The 23230-nt window shown below is 38.0% G+C and overlaps 1 protein-coding gene across 2 annotated transcripts; it reads left to right on the forward strand.

The window, feature by feature from the left end:
* Positions 1-1200: 1200 nt before the first annotated feature.
* mtmr10 (myotubularin related protein 10) lies at positions 1201-21450 on the forward strand. 2 transcript variants are annotated; one of them, XM_085401800.1, is made up of 16 exons: positions 1201-2332; positions 3754-3814; positions 8281-8417; positions 8903-8975; positions 10204-10346; positions 12304-12397; positions 12527-12671; positions 13976-14063; positions 14298-14386; positions 14607-14737; positions 16471-16540; positions 16819-16889; positions 17068-17240; positions 17353-17523; positions 17972-18151; positions 18629-21450. In XM_085401800.1, the coding sequence occupies exons 1-16, from the start codon at positions 2276-2278 to the stop codon at positions 19238-19240; spliced, it is 2295 nt and encodes a 764-aa protein (XP_085257926.1). In that variant the 5' UTR covers positions 1201-2275; the 3' UTR covers positions 19241-21450. The 2 variants fall into 2 exon arrangements, with proteins under 2 accessions (XP_085257926.1, XP_085257917.1); XM_085401791.1 differs by having other exon boundaries at positions 1203-2332; positions 18626-21450.
* Positions 21451-23230: the final 1780 nt, after the last annotated feature.

Here is a 23230-nt window from a genome sequence, read left to right on the forward strand (position 1 = left end):
TTTCACCAGTCGTGCAGTACATCTGGAGATTGCATGTACACTTGATACAGACTCTTGTATAAATGCTGTGAGGAGGTTCATCTGTAGACGAGGCCCAGTTACGACCATCAGATCTGATAATGCTACAAATTTTGTTGGGGCGAATCGAGAGTTGAAAGAAAGTTTGACTGAGCTGGACCATGCCAAAATTCAAAAGGCTTTTGTTCAGGATGGCATGAAATGGAACTTCAACATTCCAGCAGCCTCTCACCAAGGTGGTGTGTGGGAGCGTCTCATTCGTTCAATAAAGAATATTTTAGCCTCAGTTCTTAAGGAGCAAGTTCTGGATGATGAAGGACTCCACACAGTCTTCTGTGAGGTTGAAGCTATAATGAACGACAGACCCATTACTAAAGTTTCAGATGACTCAAATGATCTTGAAGCACTGACACCCAATCACTTGTTGTTGCTGAAAAATAAACCAGTTTTTCCACCAGGACTGTTTCATCCAAGTGATTTGCATGTCAGGAAAAGGTGGAAACAGGTACAGTACATGGCAGAGTTGTTCTGGAAGAGATGGCTTTCTGAGTACCTACCTTTGATGCAAGAAAGACAAAAATGGATGAGGACTAAAAGATGTCTTATACCTGGAGATGTTGTTTTAATTGCAGACGCTACAGCTCCAAGAGGATCATGGATGATGGCGAAAGTCTTAAATGTAAACCAGGATGCAAAAGGCTTGGTGCGTTCTGTGAGACTACAAACAAGGACCAGTGTTTTGGAAAGGCCAGTGACAAAACTTATTTTGCTACTGGAAGCCTCATCGTGAAGAAAATCATCAATGAAAATTAAGGATTTGTTTAAGGGAATAGCTCCTCCTTTTGGGACTTTAAAGTAATTGTGATAGTATGCACAATTAGGGGCCGGAGTGTTGGAGCTATTTGTTCTTTATTTTTTATTATTTTGAAATTAGTTAAAGTTTGTTAGTTTATTTATATTTTGGGGTTTATTTGTTGGTTAATATTTTGTTTTAAATGATTTGTTTTGTTTGTTGTTATTTTGTTAAATTAGTCAGTAAGAGCTGTAGGGCCATTTTGTTTCTATAAATAGACTGGTATAGGACCAGCATGCATTTGGGGTGGGCCTATGGTTTTTTTTTTTTTTTTTTTTTTTTTTTTTTTTTTTTTTTTTTACCAGAGCAGGAGAAGCAGTAGGAAGGATCTTGTTATTGCTTGCCAAATGGATAAATAAACCAAAACCAAAACTCTCAACTAAAAGGTTTGGACAATGGACTTCTTTTGCCTGCGTACGAAATATTACCTCAGTGCAGCAGTGGCTTGTGGACTTTAAGTTGTGGGACGTTTGATCATTCAAAAGTAAAGGAATTGCCACTACAATTAATAATCTAAATGACATAATAAAAGTGCTATGAATGCATTTCTGTTATAAGCTTTGAGTATCATGCTAAATAAAGTTAAGCAGTTGCGTTGAAAAAAAACAAAGAGGAAAAACTAGGGCACGGTCGGTCGCCTAAGTTCTCTCTGTGTCTCATGGGAGTTGTAGTCCATAAGTGGTGCACTTGATGAACGCAAAAATAATTGTTGTTTAAAACTTTAACATGACAGGTTTATACGTGTTTACTATCGCACACAGTAGCAAATATCCATTTAGCAGAGGATAAAGCCAGAGTACCTTCCTGTCGCCTTCCAGCTTTTCGGAAACTTTAATGAAAGACGATCTCGGAGTGGAGTGGAGCCCGGAAGCAGGGCGGGACCTCTGCTCTGTATAAACATGGCCGTTAAATCCTTTACAGCGTCAGGTACTGCGTTTGGCTGAATTAGTTAGACTTTGAGTAAGTCGGTAAGGTTAACTAAAACTGTAACAGGTGTAAAGAAAATGTAGACACGCAGCCAGTGCGTCTTATCTTTTTTTTCCTTTAGTTTTTTTTTCTGTGCATGGGAGCGATATTTATAAACTTGATATAGTACTTTAAGCTAGCTAGCTAACACCGAGCTAACGCCGACGTCTCAGCGTCAACTTCTGTCAACTTTGTTCTGCCAGCCAGCCTCATCTGCTACTTGACTACTTCACAAAATGAAGGACTGCCGTCGCTTGCCCACAGTGTCTCAATGAATGTTTTACACACGGATATCTTGGATTTGCTCAGCTAAGGGCTGACCTAGAAACTTTCTCCAAGATTTTCCCTTGGATAGTTTTTATTATATTATTTTTAATATTACTGGCAGCAGGATATCGTTTGCCAGGCGTCCGTTTGGGAACGTAAATTACATAAACAATGTTTCCTGCCAAAGTCACGAAACCGACCTTCAAGTGTTATCTCCCTCCTGCTCAGGTATGTACGGGCTCATGATCGATAATGGTACAGCATATTTTGGTTAGCGCAGTAATTGCCTGGGTTGATTAACACTTTGTTAACTTGCTGTTCTACGTGTTTGCGCATTGTCAGATAAGTAACACATGAATTGCACATTAAGCATCCATGCCAGCGGAGGTATCTTCTTTCTGCAGCACCATCGTACCATAAAATAGGGAAGCACTTCACCACATTGCTTTTGCTTTACGGTTATATATGTCAAGTGAAGTGGCACAAGCAAAGGAAAAAAAGCCCCCCACCCATTTCTCGTATAAATTCGAGAAATGAAACCTTTAACAAACATACAGCTAATGTGCCACCATTTTGAAAAAGAGAAATAATTACCCAGCGGTTGGGCGTCTCATGTTTTGCCTACAGGTGTATGCAGCTCTAGACAGAGGGTAAGTGTTTGCTTACAGTCGCTGGCGGAGCAACCCAAATAAAACCAGTGCTTGTCTGAGAAAGGCCAACACAAACATTGTACAAGGGTTTTAAAGTGTTTTGTATCTGTGTGACTTAAAAAAAAGTCGCTGTTTTCAAGTACATAATAAGGATGGCTGTGCTCTTTTGATTACCGAGCTGGTGATGATAGTGTTTTTGTGTATCTTGATTATTTAAAACTGGGCATTTCACATTTTGGGTGAGGCTAGAAGTGATGCACTTAACAATAAAACTTCAGCAGGATGGCAGTTCTTCATCAAGTTGTACTGAGTTGTTGTTGTTGTGGGGTGTGTGTGGGTTTTTTTTTTTTTTTTTTTTTTTTTTTTAAAGTAAGGTTTTGATCATTTTTAAAAAAAAAAAACTTTTTAAATTTTGCTTTGTCAAGCATTTAAGCGCAGGGATCACCAAATGTTAGTTTTAAAATAAAACCATAACTGTGTATAATATGAGTATAAGCAGTAACATGTAGAAATTTTAGCCCAACGTGTAAAAGTAATTCCTGCAGCTGAAACTTAGTGTTTTAACCTCACATCCATTTACTCAATCTCAAAGAGTAGAGTTTTACTTTAAGCACACAGCCGTCCCGATACTAACAGACTGTCACAGCATCACAGGAAAGTTTTTAATAAGCATTTGCTGACAGCTGTACATGCTTGGTACCTAATTTTGTAAGCAGCAAAAATTAGGCAATGGTATTGTTACCTGGGGCATGCTGATGGTGTTTATGAAACAGTAATTTGCCAAAACAGCAACAGGATGTTCAGCTTGAATGCTAGGAGAGCACAGATTAATTTAAACTATGATTTGCGGGGTTCGGACATTGTAATAACACATTTGACCGGCAGGTTTTACTCTCTTACAGTGTAAAGATGCATAATTTTAATTGTTTATTAACTAATTAACTGTAGAGCTGGTAAATGACTAACTAAGATGTGGTGTATGTGTGTGTCTGTCTCCAGACTGATGTGAAGAATACAGTTGAAAAACCTCTTAAAAAGTTGGAGGCAAAGTTGCTTTCAGGTAAGTTTTTTTTTTTTTTTTTCTGCATTAGAATAGTTGTCACTAAAATTTGTTTGATCACAGAGAAGTTAGTTTTCATGTTTACACGGTGTCTCATATTTTGCATTCATGAGTTGTGTGCTGTGTATAATCTGTGAATGAGCAGTTTTTCATTAACTAAAACGTTTTGTGCTTGGTTACAGAGGTTTACTGCTTTAAGCAGAGAGCAGGCAGAATTATCTAATAGTTATGCCTGATTATTTTTCTTAGTGACTTCAGAAATGTGAAATAGTTGGTCCAAAATGAATGAAAAATGAATGGTTTTGTTTCAATAGATGCAGATGAAAGAGACATTTTATCAAAAGCAGCTATTCTATTTCAGTTCACAGTACAAATTGATACCTTGGGTGTCTGTGAGAACTGAGCATAAGGTTCATGAAATGGAGAACTAGAATGAATGTTTCTGCTTTTTATTTTTTGTTTTATTCTAGTAAACTATTTGCAACACAGGGTCGGTGGTGCATTTCCTTAGACGGCTATCTAGTGTCAAAGTCTCAATACTTGACTATTAAAGTTTGTACAATGCCCACCGCAGACTGACTTACTGGTAATGGCTCCAGGCAGTTTTTTTTTTGCACATAGACTGTATATAAAAGACTGCCCCTCTTCTGGGTCTGAAAAGGGAAGGCGTTGTAGAAATGTCCTAAACTTGCAACCTGGTTGCTAGGAAACAAGATGACATACTACATGTGCAATGAAAGTTTTAATGAAGTCTTACTGTGCTTGTTCTTGTTTTTATCACAAGTGGGTCATTTTAGCCTTTTGGCACGTGGTTGATAGGCGATACGATTGTATCATAACATCTAGTCAACTGCACTGCAGCAGGTGCTCTGGCAGAAATTCCTCTTCATAACTATTTATAAACGTCACCCGAATGGTGTTTTGTCCTCTGTCAACATTTTTTTTGTTAACAGGAAACAACAGCCTTTAAACTTAGAAGCTAAAGTGGATTCAGCTTAGGAATCTCAACCGTTCAAGATGTGCCTACTGATGCAAATATTATCATTACAATGGCAGACTGTAGTTGTATCATTAACTGAAACAGCAGGAAAGCCTTTAGTTTAGTAGTTTCAGTATTATCTGGGAGCTTGTGAGCCTTGTGGAAATGGCTTGTCATGCTCTTTGTATAATATACTGTAAACTGAGCCTAATTTTGGTTGCAAGTTTTACTGTTTTGTTTTTTTTAATGAAGTTCTTCAGAGCTACTGTTTTTCATTTTCAGTCATGTGACATGTAAAATTGTAGTTTAATAAAGTGTAGGCTAATTTAGGTCACAAGTAAGATGACAGATTTAACTAACCTGATGTACTAGTTAGGAGGTAAGTGTGGTATTGCCTGAAGGCTGTTGGTTATTTCCCTTTTTGAATTGTGAGCAAGACAGACTAACAGGTTACATGATTAGCTTCCCTATTTTTAACTGTGCATTCTCAGTTGACTCCTCTGAGGCAGGGCTTTGAATTCGCCTCTAAAGAACTCCACCCTCTGTAACAGTTCTCATCTTTTTAAAATTTGCAGACCAACCTTTTATAGCCGGATTCACGTGAAGGTACAAAGTCTGCATTGCTCATGTAAATGGTGTATGAAAAACGCTGACCCATTTAGATATGGGAGAACTGAGGGTTACCGTCTCACTTGTTTTTTGCAGACATTTAAGAGGTGTGTGGAGAGAATTGGCTTTTAGCGCCAGCTTTTTAAATTGTTTAGTGTTTGCTTTAGAAGCACATCCTTTTGCAGTCATACATGAGAAACGTGATCAGATATGCAAGAGTGATCTCAGTATCTTGTTGGCTCAACTAATGTACTTTCTAAGGAAAGTACCCCAATGCTTGCTGTGTTTTTGTTTTTTTTTAATCATCGTTTGTAAAAACGTAAAGAAAATTGAAACGATGGAGACATCCTTTTGAGTATGAAGACATTTGCCCCTCCAAAATCCAGCGGTGGAGGGCCTGAGTTAACTCGAGTTCCATCAGTCATTGGGTCTAACCCTGATCTAAAACGTTAGTTTCTCATAAAGCATAATAATGTTAAGTATTTCTTTCTTGTACTCTTCCTTCCAGTATTATGAAGTACAATTAACCTTGTTAGACTGGGTGGACTTGCTTTTTAAATCTGATGTGACATCATTGTTAAAGCATGCAAAGACTTGTAAAAACGCAGATACTTTATTAAAGTCTTTACTTAGTAAGAAGTTAATAGCATTATTATAGCATTACTGCTGTCTACTTATTAGTTTGCGGTAAAGTTTGTGGGATTATTTTTAATTGATGTGTATCAGCATGCATTGGTGTACTTTGCAAGCTGTGACTATTTTCCTTCTGCACTGTCAGCAAAACCCAGATCTGAGCTACTGCTTCACCATCCATCTTAACATATCAAGTAGCAGTAGATGGGGAAAGTAGCTGCAAGAAATTGTAATGATTTTTATTTATACAAGAGCTATCATGCACGCACAGGCAAAAGAAAATGCACTCTCTGGATATTGTTTATAATTTACAATATATCACATGAGTACGGCTGTGAATAGAGTTTTCAGGTACTCGTCTTGATTAAAGTCCATGTTTTTATGACTCACCTGTGTCTGCGTATACTTCAAAGTCAGCATTGTTTGACTTGTGATATGATTGTTTCATTTTCCCTCTTCTCTAATTTATCTAGGTCAGCTTAAGTATTCAGGCTTCTTTGCTTTCCTTTGTCCTCCTCTGATGGCCATTCATAATTTAACTTAAAGGTTGTGTGGAAATTTTTTTGCAGTGTTAATCTTTCCCAGTATAAGAAGCATAGAAAATGATTGTGTAATTAAAATTTTAAGCAAGGTCTGCATGTATAATTATAAGTTCAAGAGATGGTATATGCAATTATGGAGTATGCATTTTGTCCAGAAAAGTATTCTGTCAGAATTTACTGTTTATGAATGTATGTAAATATAAAGCATAAATAAAACAGTTTGATGCTGTATTGTAGGGCTGCTCGATTATGGCAAAAATGATAATCACGATTATTTTCACTGAAATTGAGATCTCGATTATTTGACGATATTTATTTAACCCTTTAAGACCTACTATAGAACCAAGTCCGCCAGAGCTTATATTATTTTTTTTTTTTACATGTTGTAGTGCCATTTGTGGGAGCATTTCAAGTTGCTATGCAACTGTTATAGCCCATATTTTAAATAATATGTATGCATTAAGTCCATAGTAACTACATTAATTGCAAAAAAGTGCAATAAACTAAAAAAAAAATTGAAAATCGTTTTTGTTTTTTACATATATTTCTACTTGGAGAAATTTAAGGGTTTATCCCTCAAAACTTTAAATACAAAAAAGTTGCAAAAAATAGTTTACAACAACAGGAAATTTATTTTGAGTGTCTTCATAGTTTTATTTTGGAGATACAGCAATTTTTATATACTGCAGGAAAAACAAAAACAATCCTATGATGCAAATTTGCAAAGAAAACAGCAGGTGCATCAAAATAAACTATTTCCAGCAGTGCAATTCGAGTTCTAAGCATCACAGAAACTATTCAGAAAGGTCAAACATGACCAGTATAGGCTTTTAAGGCCTACGAGTAAAAAAACTACAATTTCCGCGAAAATGACGTCACTTCCGGTTTCGGCCAGGAAATGGCGGATATGCGGTAGTTCGTGCTGACGACTGTTTCAATGTGGGAAGTGTTACGAACAGCTGATCGGATCGGCAAAGCGTGTTTCTGGAATATTGTGTTTTTGTTCCTGCAAGCGCTTTTTATGCAGTTTTTGTAAAGCTTTATGTGGAAGGAAACCGTGACCGAGGACAAGCTGATGGCATCAGATGTAAGTACAACTCCTCCGGGTTATTGCGCTAGCTTACACGGTTCAGGTTCTACAGGGATTTAAAAATAGTTACGCAAAACGGAGCATGCTGCTCTGACCGGCTTTAAAGGGTTAACAATGACTTTAAAAAATAATATAAAATAGTGTGCAACACCACTGAAGTTTTTTTTTTTTTTAAAACTCTCTTTTCAACCAACAGCAGTCACTCTCCTCTCCAAATAACTTCTGCTTAGCTTTCCGAGCTTCCCTTGGGTCCTCTTAATCAGCGGTCTCCAACCTTTTTTGCGCCACGGACGGTTTATGCCCGACAATATTTTCACGCACCGGCCTTTAAGGTGTCGCGGATAAATGAGGGAGGGGCTAATAATCGGCTCAGTCATTTTTAATGATCGTTGAAAGCCCAGATCGTAATCGTGATTAAAATTCGATTAATTGAGCAGCCCTACTGTATTGCAACATGATACCTTTCTAAATTGATGTCAGTATAGTGGAAATACACAAGCTGTTTTTTGGACTTCCTTTGAGTTTCCAATTTTTGTTTTCTACTTGTTTCTTTGAATTGCAGCAATAACCTTTGGATTTACACTGGTCTTTTTGCTCATTTATTTGTCACTAGGTGAGATAGTAGTTAATGAGGTGAACTTTGTGAGGAAATGTATCAGCACTGAAAACAACCAAGAAGGCCTTTGGGGGAAGCTGATATGTACCAACTTTAAGGTGTCCTTCATTCCTCAGGACACTTCACCAAAGCAGGTATTTGAGTGGATTTCTTAGTAGCAGTTAAGCTATTTAGAGGAAAAATAGTGTGAAAATTCATTTTTGAGGTTCTTAAGAGCACCTAATGTTCGTTTGTCTTTTGTTTTTTGTTTTTTAAGGGGGGCAAATTTCAATTATATATTTGGATGTGATATATGTTAGTATCGCCAGCACCATGCTGCAGAATAGATTGAATACTGTTACTTTACAGCCTTCTTTCAAAGAGGAAGGAAAACTCGTGTACTTTCCTGCTCTACATTGTCAGTGATATCGCACAAGAAGTGAGAGAACAGACGTCATTTCCACCTATGTGGCAGATTGGCGACTTGATAAGAAAATGGAACTTGATCATTGCTTAGTCTGGGAAAGTTAACTCAATATATCAAACAGCCTTTTAAGACCGTTTTCAGTTAGTTTTGGGGGCTAATACATTTTCTGCAACACATCAAACCTACTTTTTTGTTTTTCTCCTTTCACTACAGAAGTCCACGTTGTCCCACCTGCTGCTCGGAGAGCATGACATCCCCCTGACCTGTCTGGAGCAAGTAGTAACAGGTATCTCATTACAATTCCAAATTTTAGGGAAAGAATTTTAAGGAAAAGCTTTGATATTTTTTTTTTTCATTTCTTTTCTTAATGTTTGTGAGGAAAATATTCTTGGAATTCCTTGAGCCCAAATGAAATGTCTTGAAATCCCATTAGAGCACAGAATGTGAAATTTATTAATGATGTTAGGCCATCATTTTGTGCATTTGGCAACTGTGTGGTCACAAACACAGAAGCTTTGCCCACTCATTGTATAGGAGCACCTAGTGTCATTCCCTTTTTCCTGGTCAGTGATCTGATAGCAAATGATCTCATGGCTAATGCAGTGTTTAGCAACAATGCTACCCAGCTTAGGATTAGCTTTGTTTATATATCTCACTGCAGTCCATTGCTGACACTGTGAGGGTGTCTGTCCAGAACAAGGTTTATTGTGTTATGAGGGTTTGTTTTACCCAGCTTGTTTTTGAGCTGTATGACCTCGGCATCTAAGGACACTATCACTGTGGGACAAGAGCAAATATAAGGGCATCGGGAATAAAATAAGACCTTAATGCTGGTTCACTTATAAAATCAAATACTGGTATAAAATTAACTGCAGACATGCACTGTGATAGATGTGACAAAATGCTGTCAGCAGCACCGATGGTACAACAACACAGCGTCCCAGCACTACCCACAGGGCAGCCAAATAAAAATATCTGAATAAAATACAAATCTGAGCAGTTAAAAAGAAAGAGATGCATATATTTAATGAAATCTGGTCTTTTGTCATTATTTAATCTGAATATTGTGTCAAATCATTGTGATTTGCTCGACCCTGTTCCTCTTGTCATTATGCCATCAGTGTCATCATGCGGCAATATAAAGTAGTGACTTTAATAAGTTAGGTTGCTGAGGAAAGTAGTTCAAACGGCTTACATGGTGCTGTTGTATTATAGGAGAATGAGTACTATTAGAATCCAACTAAAGTTAGCATGCCCAGCTAATCAGGCTAAATTGTTTTAACCATGTTTGTTAGGTTCTTCATAAGAATCTAGTGAAATAAGCACAGTAGAACTCCATAACAATTAATTAAATCAAAGAGGCAGCAACAGAGACAGGAGAGAATGGGGCCAAAGTTTACCAAGTATCAAGTGGTGTCCTTCATTAGCAGTACACTCCACAGAATAGTAAATTTTTGGAAATTCAGTCATCAAAAATTTGTTTTCTTTTTAAGTTTTGTGTTTATTCCTTTCAGTGAATGATACAAAGGGAAAGAAGAAAGTATTGGGCTCCAACCAGAAGCTGAAGTTCAACCCCACTGAGCTCATACTGTACTGCAAAGACTTGCGCATGATACGGTTCTGTTTTGAAGAAGCTGGACCTGAAAGTGCCAGAAAGGTCAGTGAAACAGAAACATCTGCATGCTTTGAGTCAGAATGCCCATTTAAGCTGTTTAGGAGACTTTACTGGGTACATAATGCTAGTTTAGACCCCACACTGACATGTGACCCAAAAGTTTGATATAGTGGATTGAGGTCTGGGGACTACGTGGGCCTTTTGTCTGCAGAAAGGGCATGTTTTATTGTGGGTACATCGTGGTCAACATTAGGACTTGGCTAGGATGTGGCATCTAAATGAAGCTTGGTTGATGCTGTGGGGCCTGAATGGTGTCAAGAGAAATGTCTCCCTCATCATTACACCCCTACCCTCAACTGGGATTGTTCATACAATGCAGGGTTGAATCACACATATTAAAAAAAAAAAAAAAAAAAAAAAAAAAAAATTCTGATTGTACTATCTGTCACAGAGACTCATTGGACCAGGTACCAGGTTTTGTTTGAAAGGATTTTAGACACCCCCCCCCCCCCAGTATTATTTTCATGAAGAGTGATGGACATGGGGATCTTGGGAATTTTGGCAATTGTAACATGGTTAAACATTTAAAGAGTTAATAAGCATTTGAACAGGGTACCTAATGAGACACTCTTAGTATTTATTTTCTCAGAGCAAACAGGAAATTGTGGGTGGATATTTGAAGTGCTAATAAATTATATACAGTAACCAAACAGGATATTGAAACTACTATTAAACTATGATAATACTGAACAACTGTGCATCATATCAGTGATATGTTGGTAGTGACGGTAGCAGCATTAAGAAAATGAGCAATGGCTACCTCATTTCCCACATTCACCATTTTCACCAAAGTTTACTGCAAGTAAAACTTTGACTTGTCACATTAATGTAGGTGTCAGATTTAAACAGTTGTTCTTTAATCATAGCCTTTAATCTTTAATCATAGTTCTTTAATCATTCTTTAATCAAGCCTATAAATGTATGCCTTGTATCTGAATAACTATTTAGAAATAACCTTTTGGTTTTCTAGTCTTCGATTTAAACGTTGGTTATTGTTGACCAAACGTTTTCTTTCCCATACTGACTACATACCCACATTAAGTTTCAAGTTATGACCACATCCTCTGTGACAGCAATATTTATATTAGACCAGGTTTTCTGTGTTTCTTTGTCAGCCTCCGTTAGAATAGGAACTTCTCAATTAGCATATTTGCTGAAGGTACAATACGAAAGGACCCTGAGAACAATACTCAGTCAAAGCAGAGGAAGCAGAATTTGATCCTGATTGTAGGAACGACTGGCAGTGTAACTCTGACTCATCTCCTGCACAGAGAACAGATGGTTCATTATTGATGCCCAGCTCATTTAGTAGAGCTACAGTTTGGTAGGCACCAAGTAGGCCCAGAAGCACAGTTGTGGAAATATACATGTTCTGTTTAAGGTTGATTATGTATAGAGCACTAAAATTAAAAATGTCTCCCCTCCTGCACTCCTTGTGAGCTTATTTATGGACACCATGTATGTAATTACAGCGTAAAACAGGACTCGGTTCTTTTTCTGACATATGGAATTATGCCAGCCTATAATGGCCCATTTTGCCATAGGAAATTACAGAGTGTGGAGCAGCCTTTGTATCCGCACACACACACACACACGAGGACAGACGCACGCACTTGTTCTGTGCCCTCTAGTATCATTCACAGCTTTAGCTCTGAATGACTTGCTTTGTATGACTAAAGTTGAGCCTCACAGAGATTCAGCTCTGAACTCAGAGCACTAGAATGTGTGTTAGACATTTTCTACCCCAGGGTTGACTGCTTGTGTTGCTATTATTTAAAAAAAACATGCCTCTGAGTTAATGTTAGCACTTGGATAAACCTGGACTGGGAAGTTATGATGAAACCTAATCTGCCTTGACAATATTTATTATACCTCTCACTTCTACTTCTTTTGTACTGCATATCCCATAGTACTTAGTAGTTCTCTTTTTTAATTATAGGTTTGCCTGGCTATTGCCCACTACTCTCATCCAGCTGATCTTCAACTGCTGTTTGGCTTTGAGTATCAAGGACGGCGATACCATGAATCTAAAGGTAACGCCTGTGGATTGCTATAGTTCTTTCACTGTTTGTAAAAGACCTGCCATATTATTTGAAAGTGATAAATGTTTTAATTCCATGTATAAATAAGTGTATATGTTTTTTGTTTTGTTTTTCTCTCAGAGGAACGAGTCAATGGTTCCACCCCGAGAGGATTACAGACCCCCATTTTTGACCGTTCCTCTGATTGGGATCGGGAAATCAAGAGAACGAATGCTTCAGAGTGGAGAGTGTGCTCCATCAACCAGAGTTATACTGTCTCATCAAGGTTTTTATTTCATGCATTCAGTCCTACTTGTTACAAACTTCTTTTAAAATCATTTTTTTGATGACATGTGACATAATGTGCCTTTTCCACACTATATTGAGGTACCTGACAAGAAAAACAAAAACTAACATGTCAGTCTGGTTTTGACAAAACAGTCTATTCATCTCAGTTCAGCAGCATTATCGCCAGAGATGGTTTCAAAGCATAGACAGTATATGGTCGTAGCCAGAGTGATATTGCCCTTTAGTAAGCCTGGAGAAGAGCGTCTTCACTGTTGTCATCTTGGTAGTTTTGTAATAGGACATGACGACAAAGGAGTGGCTCTGACTTGCACTGGCTAAAAACTTAGTTTACATGTCCTGAGACTGGAAAATCCTCCCTTTTGACTCTGTGATTTTTCAAAATGAACTTCATGTTTTATTCAGTATAACTGGAGACTAGCCATTGAGTTGTCAAGAAAGTTTTCAAGATCACAGAGGAAGGGAGCCAAATTCTGTTTTCAGTCAACTATTATAAAATCTAGTCTTTTAACCAAAGGAGTCGCCCCCTGGTGTTCATTACAGAGGATCAATTATTCACCAAGACAAACACACAACATGGGCCTGAAATAATCCAAAGCGATAGCAAAACAGTTCCAGTCCTTACAAGCTTTCACATTTATACTATACTACTTGAGAAATTTAATAGACCACCTGTCATAAAACCAAGAAAAATAATTTATTTAAAAGTAAGAATGACATTGTTGTTTATTTGGCGATTGACAGACTGAAGTCCCATTTTTATACCCAGATTTAAGCCAGCACGCTGGACTTCTCTGCAGAGTCATCAAGTGTAATATTCAACCACTAAAACTAATTTTTCTTTTCAGAAATATGGGTAAATAATTGTAATTTGTCATCTAAAAAGTGCTTCACCTTTTTCTGCTTCTTTATAAAACTGTAAATGACATAATTCAAGTATATAACAATAATTGTAGTTTAACATTAAAAATATGATTTTAATAAAAGGGCTTGCACATATCGGTTGATTAGAAACATAAACAAATATTTTGAGATGTTGTTTTTTTCCAATACTATTAATTTAGGGCATCTGTGCCATATACCTTTATTAGATGGTGGTCTAATAAATTTGTTAACCACTTATACCTTTTATTATTATTATTTTTTTCACTCTGTTTTGGGTTAGTGTCTTAGTTGTTATTTACTTAATCCGCTTTAAATGAAGTCTTGTGTTTGTTTCATGTGTTAACACCAGTCTCTCTCTCTCTCTTTTTTTTTTTTTTTTTTTTCTTTTTTCTTTTCTAGTCTTCCAGAGCACATTGTAGTCCCGTCATCTCTGACAGATCAAGATCTGATGCAGTATGCATCATCATTCACTGATCGTCGCATCCCTGTGAGCATCTACACTCTAACAGAGCGCACGTTTATCGGAAGTCTCCAATAAACGTTATGCTTCCAAATATAATTTCCATTTAGGTCATTATTTAACCTGCAGTGTCTTTTTTTCAGACAAAGCGCAGGCCCACCAATGGAGTTATCCCACTTATTGTTTAATTTAACTGATCAGAGCCTCACTATTACTTTGTTGCTGATCAGTGACTGTTTAATTAATGTCTGTTTTTTGCAGATGTGGTGCTGGAGTCACTCCAATGGGAGTGCTCTTGTCCGGATGGCCAGCTTAACTGATCCATTACAGCTAAAGAAGACTGAGCAGAAGTAAGACTATTCAGATTCAGAACCTAAATTGAAAATGATTTTTTTTTTTTTTTAATAACTCTAGCAGATTTTCAGCTCTCAGTCCATTAAGAAAGTGCTACTTTAGGAGAAGGAAATACAAGTCTGAACATTCAGTTTCTGCTCAGGTTTTTGATATTTAAATTGTTTACATTAGTCAAGTGTGCATCTTGTCATCACTGTCTGTGGTGTTGTGTTGTAGAATCTTTGCCGCTATCACAAAAAGCCACCCACAGCGCAATGAACCGTTTAGATCGGATCTGGACAAGAGTCTGCCTTCTATCCTGGACATCCAGAGCGCATTTGTTAAACTGAGGCAGATATGTATCCTAGGTGAGCTCCACTGCAGCTTATACAGTGGGGCAAAAAAGTATTTAGTCAGCCACCGATTGTGCAAGTTCCCCCACTTAAAATGATGACAGAGGTCAGTAATTTGCACCAGAGGTACACTTCAACTGTGAGAGACAGAATGTGAAAAAAAAATCCATGAATTCACATGGTAGGATTTGTAAAGAATTTATTCGTAAATCAGGGTGGAAAATAAGTATTTGGTCACCTCAAACAAGGAAAATCTCTGGCTCTCACAGACCTGTAACATCTTCTGTAAGAAGCTTTTCTGTCCCCCACTCGTTACCTGTATGAATGGCACCTGTTTGAACTCATCATCTGTATAAAGACACCTGTCCACAGCCTCAAACAGTCAGACTCCAAACTCCGCCATGGCCAAGACCAAAGAGCTTTCAAAGGACACCAGGAAAAGTATTGTAGACCTGCACCAGACTGGGAAGAGTGAATCTACAATAGGCAAGCAGCTTGGTGTGAAAAAATCAACTGTGGGAGCAATCAGCAGAAAATGGAAGACATACAAGACCACTGATAATCTCCCTCGATCTGGGGCTCCACGCAAGATCTCATCCCGTGGGGTCAAAATGATCATGAGAACGGTGAGCAAAGATCCCAGAACCACACGGGGGGACCTGGTGAATGACCTGCAGAGAGCTGGGACCAAAGTAACAAAGGTCACCATCAGTAACACACTACAACGGCAGGGAATCAAATCCCGCAGTGCCAGACGTGTTCCGCTGCTGAAGCCAGTGCATGTCCAGGCCCGTCTGAAGTTTGCCAGAGAGCACATGGATGATACAGCAGAGGATTGGGAGAATGTCATGTGGTCAGATGAAACCAAAGTAGAACTTTTTGGTATAAACTCAACTCGTCGTGTTTGGAGGAAGAAGAATACTGAGTTGCATCCCAAGAACACCATACCTACTGTGAAGCATGGGGGTGGAAACATCATGCTATGGGGCTGTTTTTCTGCCAAGGGGACAGGACGACTGATCCGTGTTAAGGACAGAATGCATGGGGCCATGTATCGTGAGATTTTGAGCCAAAACCTCCTTCCATCAGTGAGAACTTTGAAGATGAAACGAGGCTGGGTCTTCCAACATGACAATGATCCAAAACACACCGCCCGGGCAACAAAGGAGTGGCTCCGTAAGAAGCATTTGAAAGTCCTGGAGTGGCCTAGCCAGTCTCCAGACCTCAACCCCATAGAAAATCTGTGGCGGGAGTTGAAAGTCCGTGTTGCTCGGCGACAGCCCCAAAACATCACTGCTCTCGAGAAGATCTGCATGGAGGAATGGGCCAAAATACCAGCTACTGTGTGTGCAAACCTGGTAAAGACCTATAGTAAACGTTTGACCTCTGTTATTGCCAACAAAGGTTATGTTACAAAGTATTGAGTTGTATTTTTGTTATTGACCAAATACTTATTTTCCACCCTGATTTACGAATAAATTCTTTACAAATCCTACCATGTGGATTCATGGATTTTTTTTTTCACATTCTGTCTCTCACAGTTGAAGTGTACCTCTGGTGCAAATTACTGACCTCTGTCATCATTTTAGGTGGGGGAACTTGCACAATCGGTGGCTGACTAAATACTTTTTTGCCCCACTGTAAAAGCAGTGTAATTCAATGCTCTGCTGAAAAAATGCAGGAGACTTAATGGCATTGGCGTGTACAGTTTTATACATATAAACGTACTAATGTTTTTTATTGTGCAGATCCGTTTGAGGAGTCTGAGGAGAGGTGGCTTTCAACCATTGAAAACTCTCGATGGCTTGAATATGTCAGGTATGTAAACAAGCTGACAGTGCATGACTGTGCATTGTAAACTCAAGAGGGTCATATAAAATTTTAAAGGGACAAATTTAAAGTGCGCCATAAGGCTGCATGTTTGTAGAGTCACAGTTAAATCTAGAATATAGGATTAAAAGGTGCTTTTTAAAATGATTTCTTTACACTTTCATGTTTGCACAGGATTATTTAGATGCAGAAAAGACTAAAGGTATGATAACGGTTGACAATAAATATCAATGCAGTTAACATGTTTGTTTCTTTTGTGACCAAAGGGCCTTTTTAAAACACTCTGCTGAGATGGTCTATCACTTAGAGGGAGGGAATTCCTCTGTCATTCTTCAAGGTAAACTCTTTTTGAGCCTTATTTTGTAGCCTTCACTCCTGCATGTGGAGTTATGTTTTTCGATCATTTATTATATTACAGCTAAGTTTTTCTTAAAATGTACAATAATATGCATTTAATGTATCAGTGCCACATAAGAGTCTGTGACTTATTACTCCTTTGTTCTGCACCTGCACAGAAGAGGAAGACCGAGACCTAAACTGTGTAGTATCCGCATTGATGCAGCTCATGTTGGACCCTCGCTATCGCAGCCTCATTGGCTTTCAGAGTTTGGTGCAGAAGGAGTGGGTGATGGCTGGCCATCGCTTCTTGGACAGATGCAACCACTTGAAGAAAAATGACAAAGAGGAGGTACTTGATTAATGTAATTTAAATTAATCCAACTATTCAAGAGATGTGACTTGACACCCCTGCTTCCTGCATCTGTTTTTTTTTTGTTTGTTTGTTTGTTTTATGGGTAAAGTCCCCACTGTTCCTGTTGTTCCTGGACTGCGTGTGGCAGATTATGAACCAGTACCCAGCAGCATTTGAGTTCACAGAGACCTATCTGACAGTACTGAGTGACAGCATGTGGATCCCACTGTTCAGTACTTTCCTGTTCAGTTCATCCAAGCAGCGTGCCCAGCACTTGATGGTGAGGGATAGATTAATGTTTATGTATGCACTTGCTCTGGATAAATGTAATCATCAGTGGAAATGCCATAATGAGCAGTAAATGCAACTGTGTGTATGTTTGTGAGAGAGGTCTGTCTGTGGAAAAAATAAATAAATGAAGAGGAATAATGAATTGGAAATGAATAGAAAAGAAGGAAAGCATAACTTGAGGATGTGTCACTGAATGCTTCAGACTGTAATTTCCTTCTGTGCGTGCCAGATAATTGACAGGAAAGAGTACAACAAAAAGAGAGGATAACATTTAACTTGTGGTCAAGACAAAAGCAAGTTGTGGACCTTTCTTTTCTTTTTTTCTCCTTCTTACTTTCATGTATTGAAACTGTTCCGCTTTGGAAGCTGCTTTTTATAGAGTATAGTAGTTCTTATTACGTACAGAGTCACAGGGTAACATTGTCTTTACTCTGCAGGACTTTGCCAAGCACAAAGCCATCCCTCAAGGAGAAGACCAGGTTGTGTATTTCCCTCCAGTTTGGGAGTGGTCACAGCAGTTCTCAACTAAAGATCAAACCCTCTTTAACAACCCCATGTATGTAGGCAAAGGAGCTGCCTGTGTTCAGAACGGTGAAGTGAAAACCTTCAAACGCAAGGTACGCAAAGCACTGAGGTTCACCAGTTTTCAGGATTCGAATTAGCACATTTACATGTGCATGCTCTCTCTCTCTCTCTCTCTCTCTCTCTCTCTCTCCCCCCTTCTTTTTTTTTTTTTTTAAACTGTCGTTAAGAGGTTGACATCTTAAGATTTTTAAAGTGGCAATTTTCTGACAGTCAGATTGTAATTACAGAATTCCTGTCATTTGAAGGGAAAGTTTCACAGAACTCAAAGAATGCAAATACAGTAGTCTCTCTTCCACTTATCTCTTATTTATAGAAGTCAAAGGACATGTAGGTAAATTTGTATTGAGTCACCTTTGTCCTCTGAAATATCTGTAGTAAATGTACAGAAGGTGGATTATTAAACAGAAAATATACATTTTAAATTGTCATTTTTAGAGTCTTTGCAGTACAGCCTGTCACAGAGAGAGTCAAAATAGTCTAATTCTCAGTGTTTCCTCTTTTTGTAGCAGAAAGCCTACAGTTCCACATTACGAGGGACGCCCACAAATCTGCGTAATGGGGTAAAGGGTGGGGAGGAGTCCCTGACCCGACGAAGCTCTCTAGCTAACGAGTTGAAGTCTGAGCTGACACCAGTGAAAGACTTAAGTCCATCTGAGCGCTTCTTCAAGGACTGGTTCTCTCGACCCGCTGACCTGCAGGGCCTGCTGATTCCCTTTCTCATGCCCTCTCATATGGCTTTTTGGAAGCTCTTCTTTCTCCGTTGGGTTCCTGAAGCCTGCATCTCCAAAGGAGGCCCAGTCACCACCTACCACAAGCTCTCCCAGCTGGTTGATGAAATTGAGATACTGCAGAGCCAACTCAGGCAATATAAGGGAACCAGTCCAGGCAACACACCACTCACCAGCTCAGGTGGAAACCCTACAGACCAACGGAGGATGTATTTTCAAGCCAGTTCTCCTGATGACCCCTCTACACCTCCAGAATGCCTTACATCTTCCTTTCCTTTCACCCCAACGGGCAACCTTTCCCGCCGCACTGTCCAAGGGACTCCCATTAGCAAATTTCTGAATGGTGCAAGGATCTGGCTCTCAACAGAGACTCTTGCTAATGACACCGTCTGAGGACGTAGGACTCACTTTTTTGAGCCTAGTACAGGTTTTTCTAACAACTAATCATCTTATTTTCTCTTACCTCTTTCTTAAATACCAAGAACTAAACTTAGAATTAGAAATATATGCCATTTTGGACTTATACTGAATTATTTATAAGCTAGAACTTGCGCCATTGATGCTGCATCCAAATCTGAGGTAATTTCTAGAGTAATGTCTGTAGCACTGAAAAATACAGTTGAGGAATTCAGTCTTGTAAGCACATCATTATTGGCCTTACCATGAGCTCTTGTATGACTGTGAAAGATCATAACTTTTAAGATGGATGTATTTTTATTTTTTGTCATCCATCTACTTAAAGAGTGCTTTTTAATACACCTTTTCTGACATTTACCTCTGATTTACTGTATGTTTTAAAGCAATAATGGAATGAGGTATATTTGTGATAGTGCTATGAGTTAAATTGTTATTTCTTTGAATTCTTATTGGTCAATAAGACGTCTCACTGAAATGGAGTAATGTTATATGAACTTTAAAGAAAAATTGCCCATTTAGTGTTGCAGCAGCAATGATGCTTTTCACTGAACACTGACTTCCAAGTAGTCAAGTTGCTTGTGCCTTCATGGAGATTTAATTGAAGATTATTTTTTTTAATTTATATTTCAGAAAGAGGAACAGAAAATAATACTGCTAACATGTATTATGCGTCAAAAAAAGATCTGCCTTGGTTGAATGTAATGGTTTTTTTGTTTTGTTTTTCCTCTTGCACAAACTTACTGCTGTTTGCTACAAGTGCCCATATTTTAAGGGTTGTTTTTGTTTTCGGGTTTTTGCGATTGGTAGCAAATGGTGTGATTTCAGGGTCTAACTGTAGATTAACTCTATTTTTTTTTTTTTTTTTTTTTTGAAGCAGCAATAAGGACCTGTATTTTTAGTCTGCGGGGAAATGGAGCTGTGAGGACTTCAATCTGTGGTAGATATTTCCTCTTTTCTTACGAAGCAGCTTTATTAAACTTAGAGGCCTTCTGGTAAGGCACCAAGGAGAAATTCTTCAGAATAATAGTAGCTGAATGGTAATTTTTTTTTTTTTCTTTCTTCAAAGTAAAGGGATGGACAGATGCTATGACTCAATCCAGTCCCTAGTTTGGTAAATGATGAATCAGATATCAGGCACGGAGTCCAAGCATTCAGAGAGCATGACACAGTTTCAGGGCAGCACATTAGCAAGAAGTCATCTGGTTACTGCAAAGCCTCATAAATGCATGTGCCTGTAATTTTGACTTTGCAGGGTTCAGTTGTAGAGAATGAAAAGTTTAAAAGCATGAACTGCACACACTGTTCAGCATACTGTATCCTTCCTCATTTCTCTTGATACATTTACTCTGCAGAGACTAATGGCAGCATTCGAAAACAAGAACTGAAGATGTAGTGCTAAACATGCCCCGCTGTTCTTTGTGCAACTGTGTGCTGTCTTGGCAAGTTTGGGGAAAATGTCATCATCAATGGCATCAGTAAAAGATCACTGTGTAATTCCTCTTTAAAATGTTAAAATGCCGTTTATTGTCAAACCCTTTGTCATTCGCAGTGGTCCTGCGATGCTGGATTGATCAGTTTCCAGTGATATGAGGGTTTTATTCTGCAATAACTAGTTCAGGTGTTTCTGTAGTGTATAATGTGAGTGCAAAACTGCTCTCCCAACTGCTATTAATTGCACAGTTTACTCAGTATATAGGATAGATTTGTTAAATATAATTTTTGGCAAATATTATAAATATTGTATATGCTTGAAAATTTCCAATTAATATTTTTGATTAATGGTACTAAATAACTTTTATCCTTGATTTAGTCTCTATATTTTATGAAGAGATATTTATATGCTGTGTTATTTTTCCACTAATTCACAATGTTGCACTCTGCTGTAAGTGTATGATGACCGTGCTTCTTCTGTGGCACCGTTTGATATCGATTAACAGCAGATGTATTTATTCAGATATGCAAATGTTCTCTAAGAGGGATGGAGCAGCTGCTGGACGTCCTCTGTGCCTTTTTTTTGTTTGTTTGTTTGTTTGTTTTTTGGGAAGATTGACCATTTTTGTAACTTTGTTCTAAATCTGTCGGCTTATCTTAGTTTTCTAAAACCTGTTGATTTGTACCAATTGTGTAAATTTAGTTAAATTTGGAGGTACTGCACTGAAGCTTTTTTTTTTTTTCATAACAGAAAATACAGCTCAAATATGTACTAGTAACCAATCATTACATAAGTTTGCAAATGAAACTGTGTTCTGGCTTTTCTATGACATGTTCATGACAATAATATGTCTTTATCACAGCTAATTTGAAAGTATTTGTTGTGGCATGAAAATTACCAAGTTGATATTCATGGGGAAAAAATCCATTAATGCAAAATGAGGAAAACAAACCATTCCCCCCCCCCCCAACAAACACCTGCTGGTTACCAATGGACACAAAAACTTTGAGTCCTCAAGTAGAATAAAAAAGAGCTGCCTAAGAGCCAGCGCATTTACCATCCTCGGTATGGTGTCATTAGTTATACATGGATTTTAAAGACTTTATCTTAGTAGGATACATTCATAGATTTGTTATAAACCCTTTTAACATTATTTGTTTATTTTATTTATTTATTTATTTAGGACAGTGCATGTTAATGAACATAAATGTAAAAAAAAAAAAAAATTACATGAATGTAAACATACCAGATTATAGCCAAGGGCTAATTTCCATCTGTTGTCCTTAAGCATAAAAATAGACATAATAATTCATAAAAATTCATCATTCATTCATAATACATTGTTGATCAACTGTTGATCAACAGATAGCAGAGGTCAAACACATTAGGTTGTCAAATAACATTATTTTATGTAGCACTAATTACACTACACTTAATAGCATGTTGACATGGAGGCATTACATTTTTGTGTACTTCCATAACAATGAAACTAGTGTGTGAAATGGCACAGCTGGAATACAAAAGGAGAAACTATATCTGAGATTGAGACCAAGCCTTTTAAGGAGGCTGCACTTCAGCTTAAGTGTCTCTCTTTAATCTTGGCTGAGGTTTTCCTGCAAGAGCATAACTCTGATTACCCAGAGTGCCCTTTGACAGTGGCTCAGAATAAAATTGCTGATTACAACAGGTGAGGTGCAGTAGTGGTTAGTTTAGTGTCACTAATGCTGCTGTTACGCAGCTCCAGAACTTTTCTCAGATGGGTTTTTTTGTTCAGTAATGTTGTCTGGACCCGGAGTTGTGGTAGGAGATAGTCAGAGAACTTATAATCATCATGGAATTTCTTAGAGAATATCTGCAAAACCAAACTTGTTGATAGAAGTATAACCTGGCGAATAGCTGGTTTGACTGATGATTCTGAGCCTTATTTTTTTATCTAAAGGAGACCACTGAAGTTAATTTGGAAAAAGCTTGGAAAACAAATCCCAAATGCATGCCTTGGAACCTTTTAGATGATTGCAGAGTAATGAGAATTGCTTTTAGATGGACATCAGTCAACCACACTACAAAACCAAAACAATGGATAACCAATGGATCTTATGAGATACCCTCATTGACTACTAAAAAAACAAAATTTGCAGGATAAGAAGCAAAAAAAAGTCAACATTGTTGTCAGTTTTGCATGATGTGCAGGATCAAAGGGGCCCTGAAGTAGCACTGTTGTTACTGATTTCATTGTTACAGGCTGTCAGCTGATTGTTGAAACATTACACAAACTTCTAAGATGAGCTTAGGCTAGTGTGTTACAAAGTTTCTTTTTTTGAAAATACAAATTTGCTTGCTTTTATAGAGCATACATTCTTTCAGTTCATAGAAGTAAAAACACTGGTATAACTACCAGCATCAACAAGAGTTCTGCTCCACTGTATCATCTCACTGACAGATGCCACGGTAAGTCAGCTGTGTGCAATGTAAGGGAACTGGAAATATCACCGCTTGCGTGTGAGCTTTACCTTTGAAGAAATGTCTGAAAAACA

The sequence above is a fragment of the Rhamphochromis longiceps genome, linkage group LG1 (genome assembly GCF_057381845.1).
Source record: "Rhamphochromis longiceps isolate RC_006_pf linkage group LG1, R_longiceps_female_GT1.1, whole genome shotgun sequence".
Taxonomy (NCBI): Eukaryota; Metazoa; Chordata; class Actinopteri; order Cichliformes; family Cichlidae; genus Rhamphochromis; species Rhamphochromis longiceps.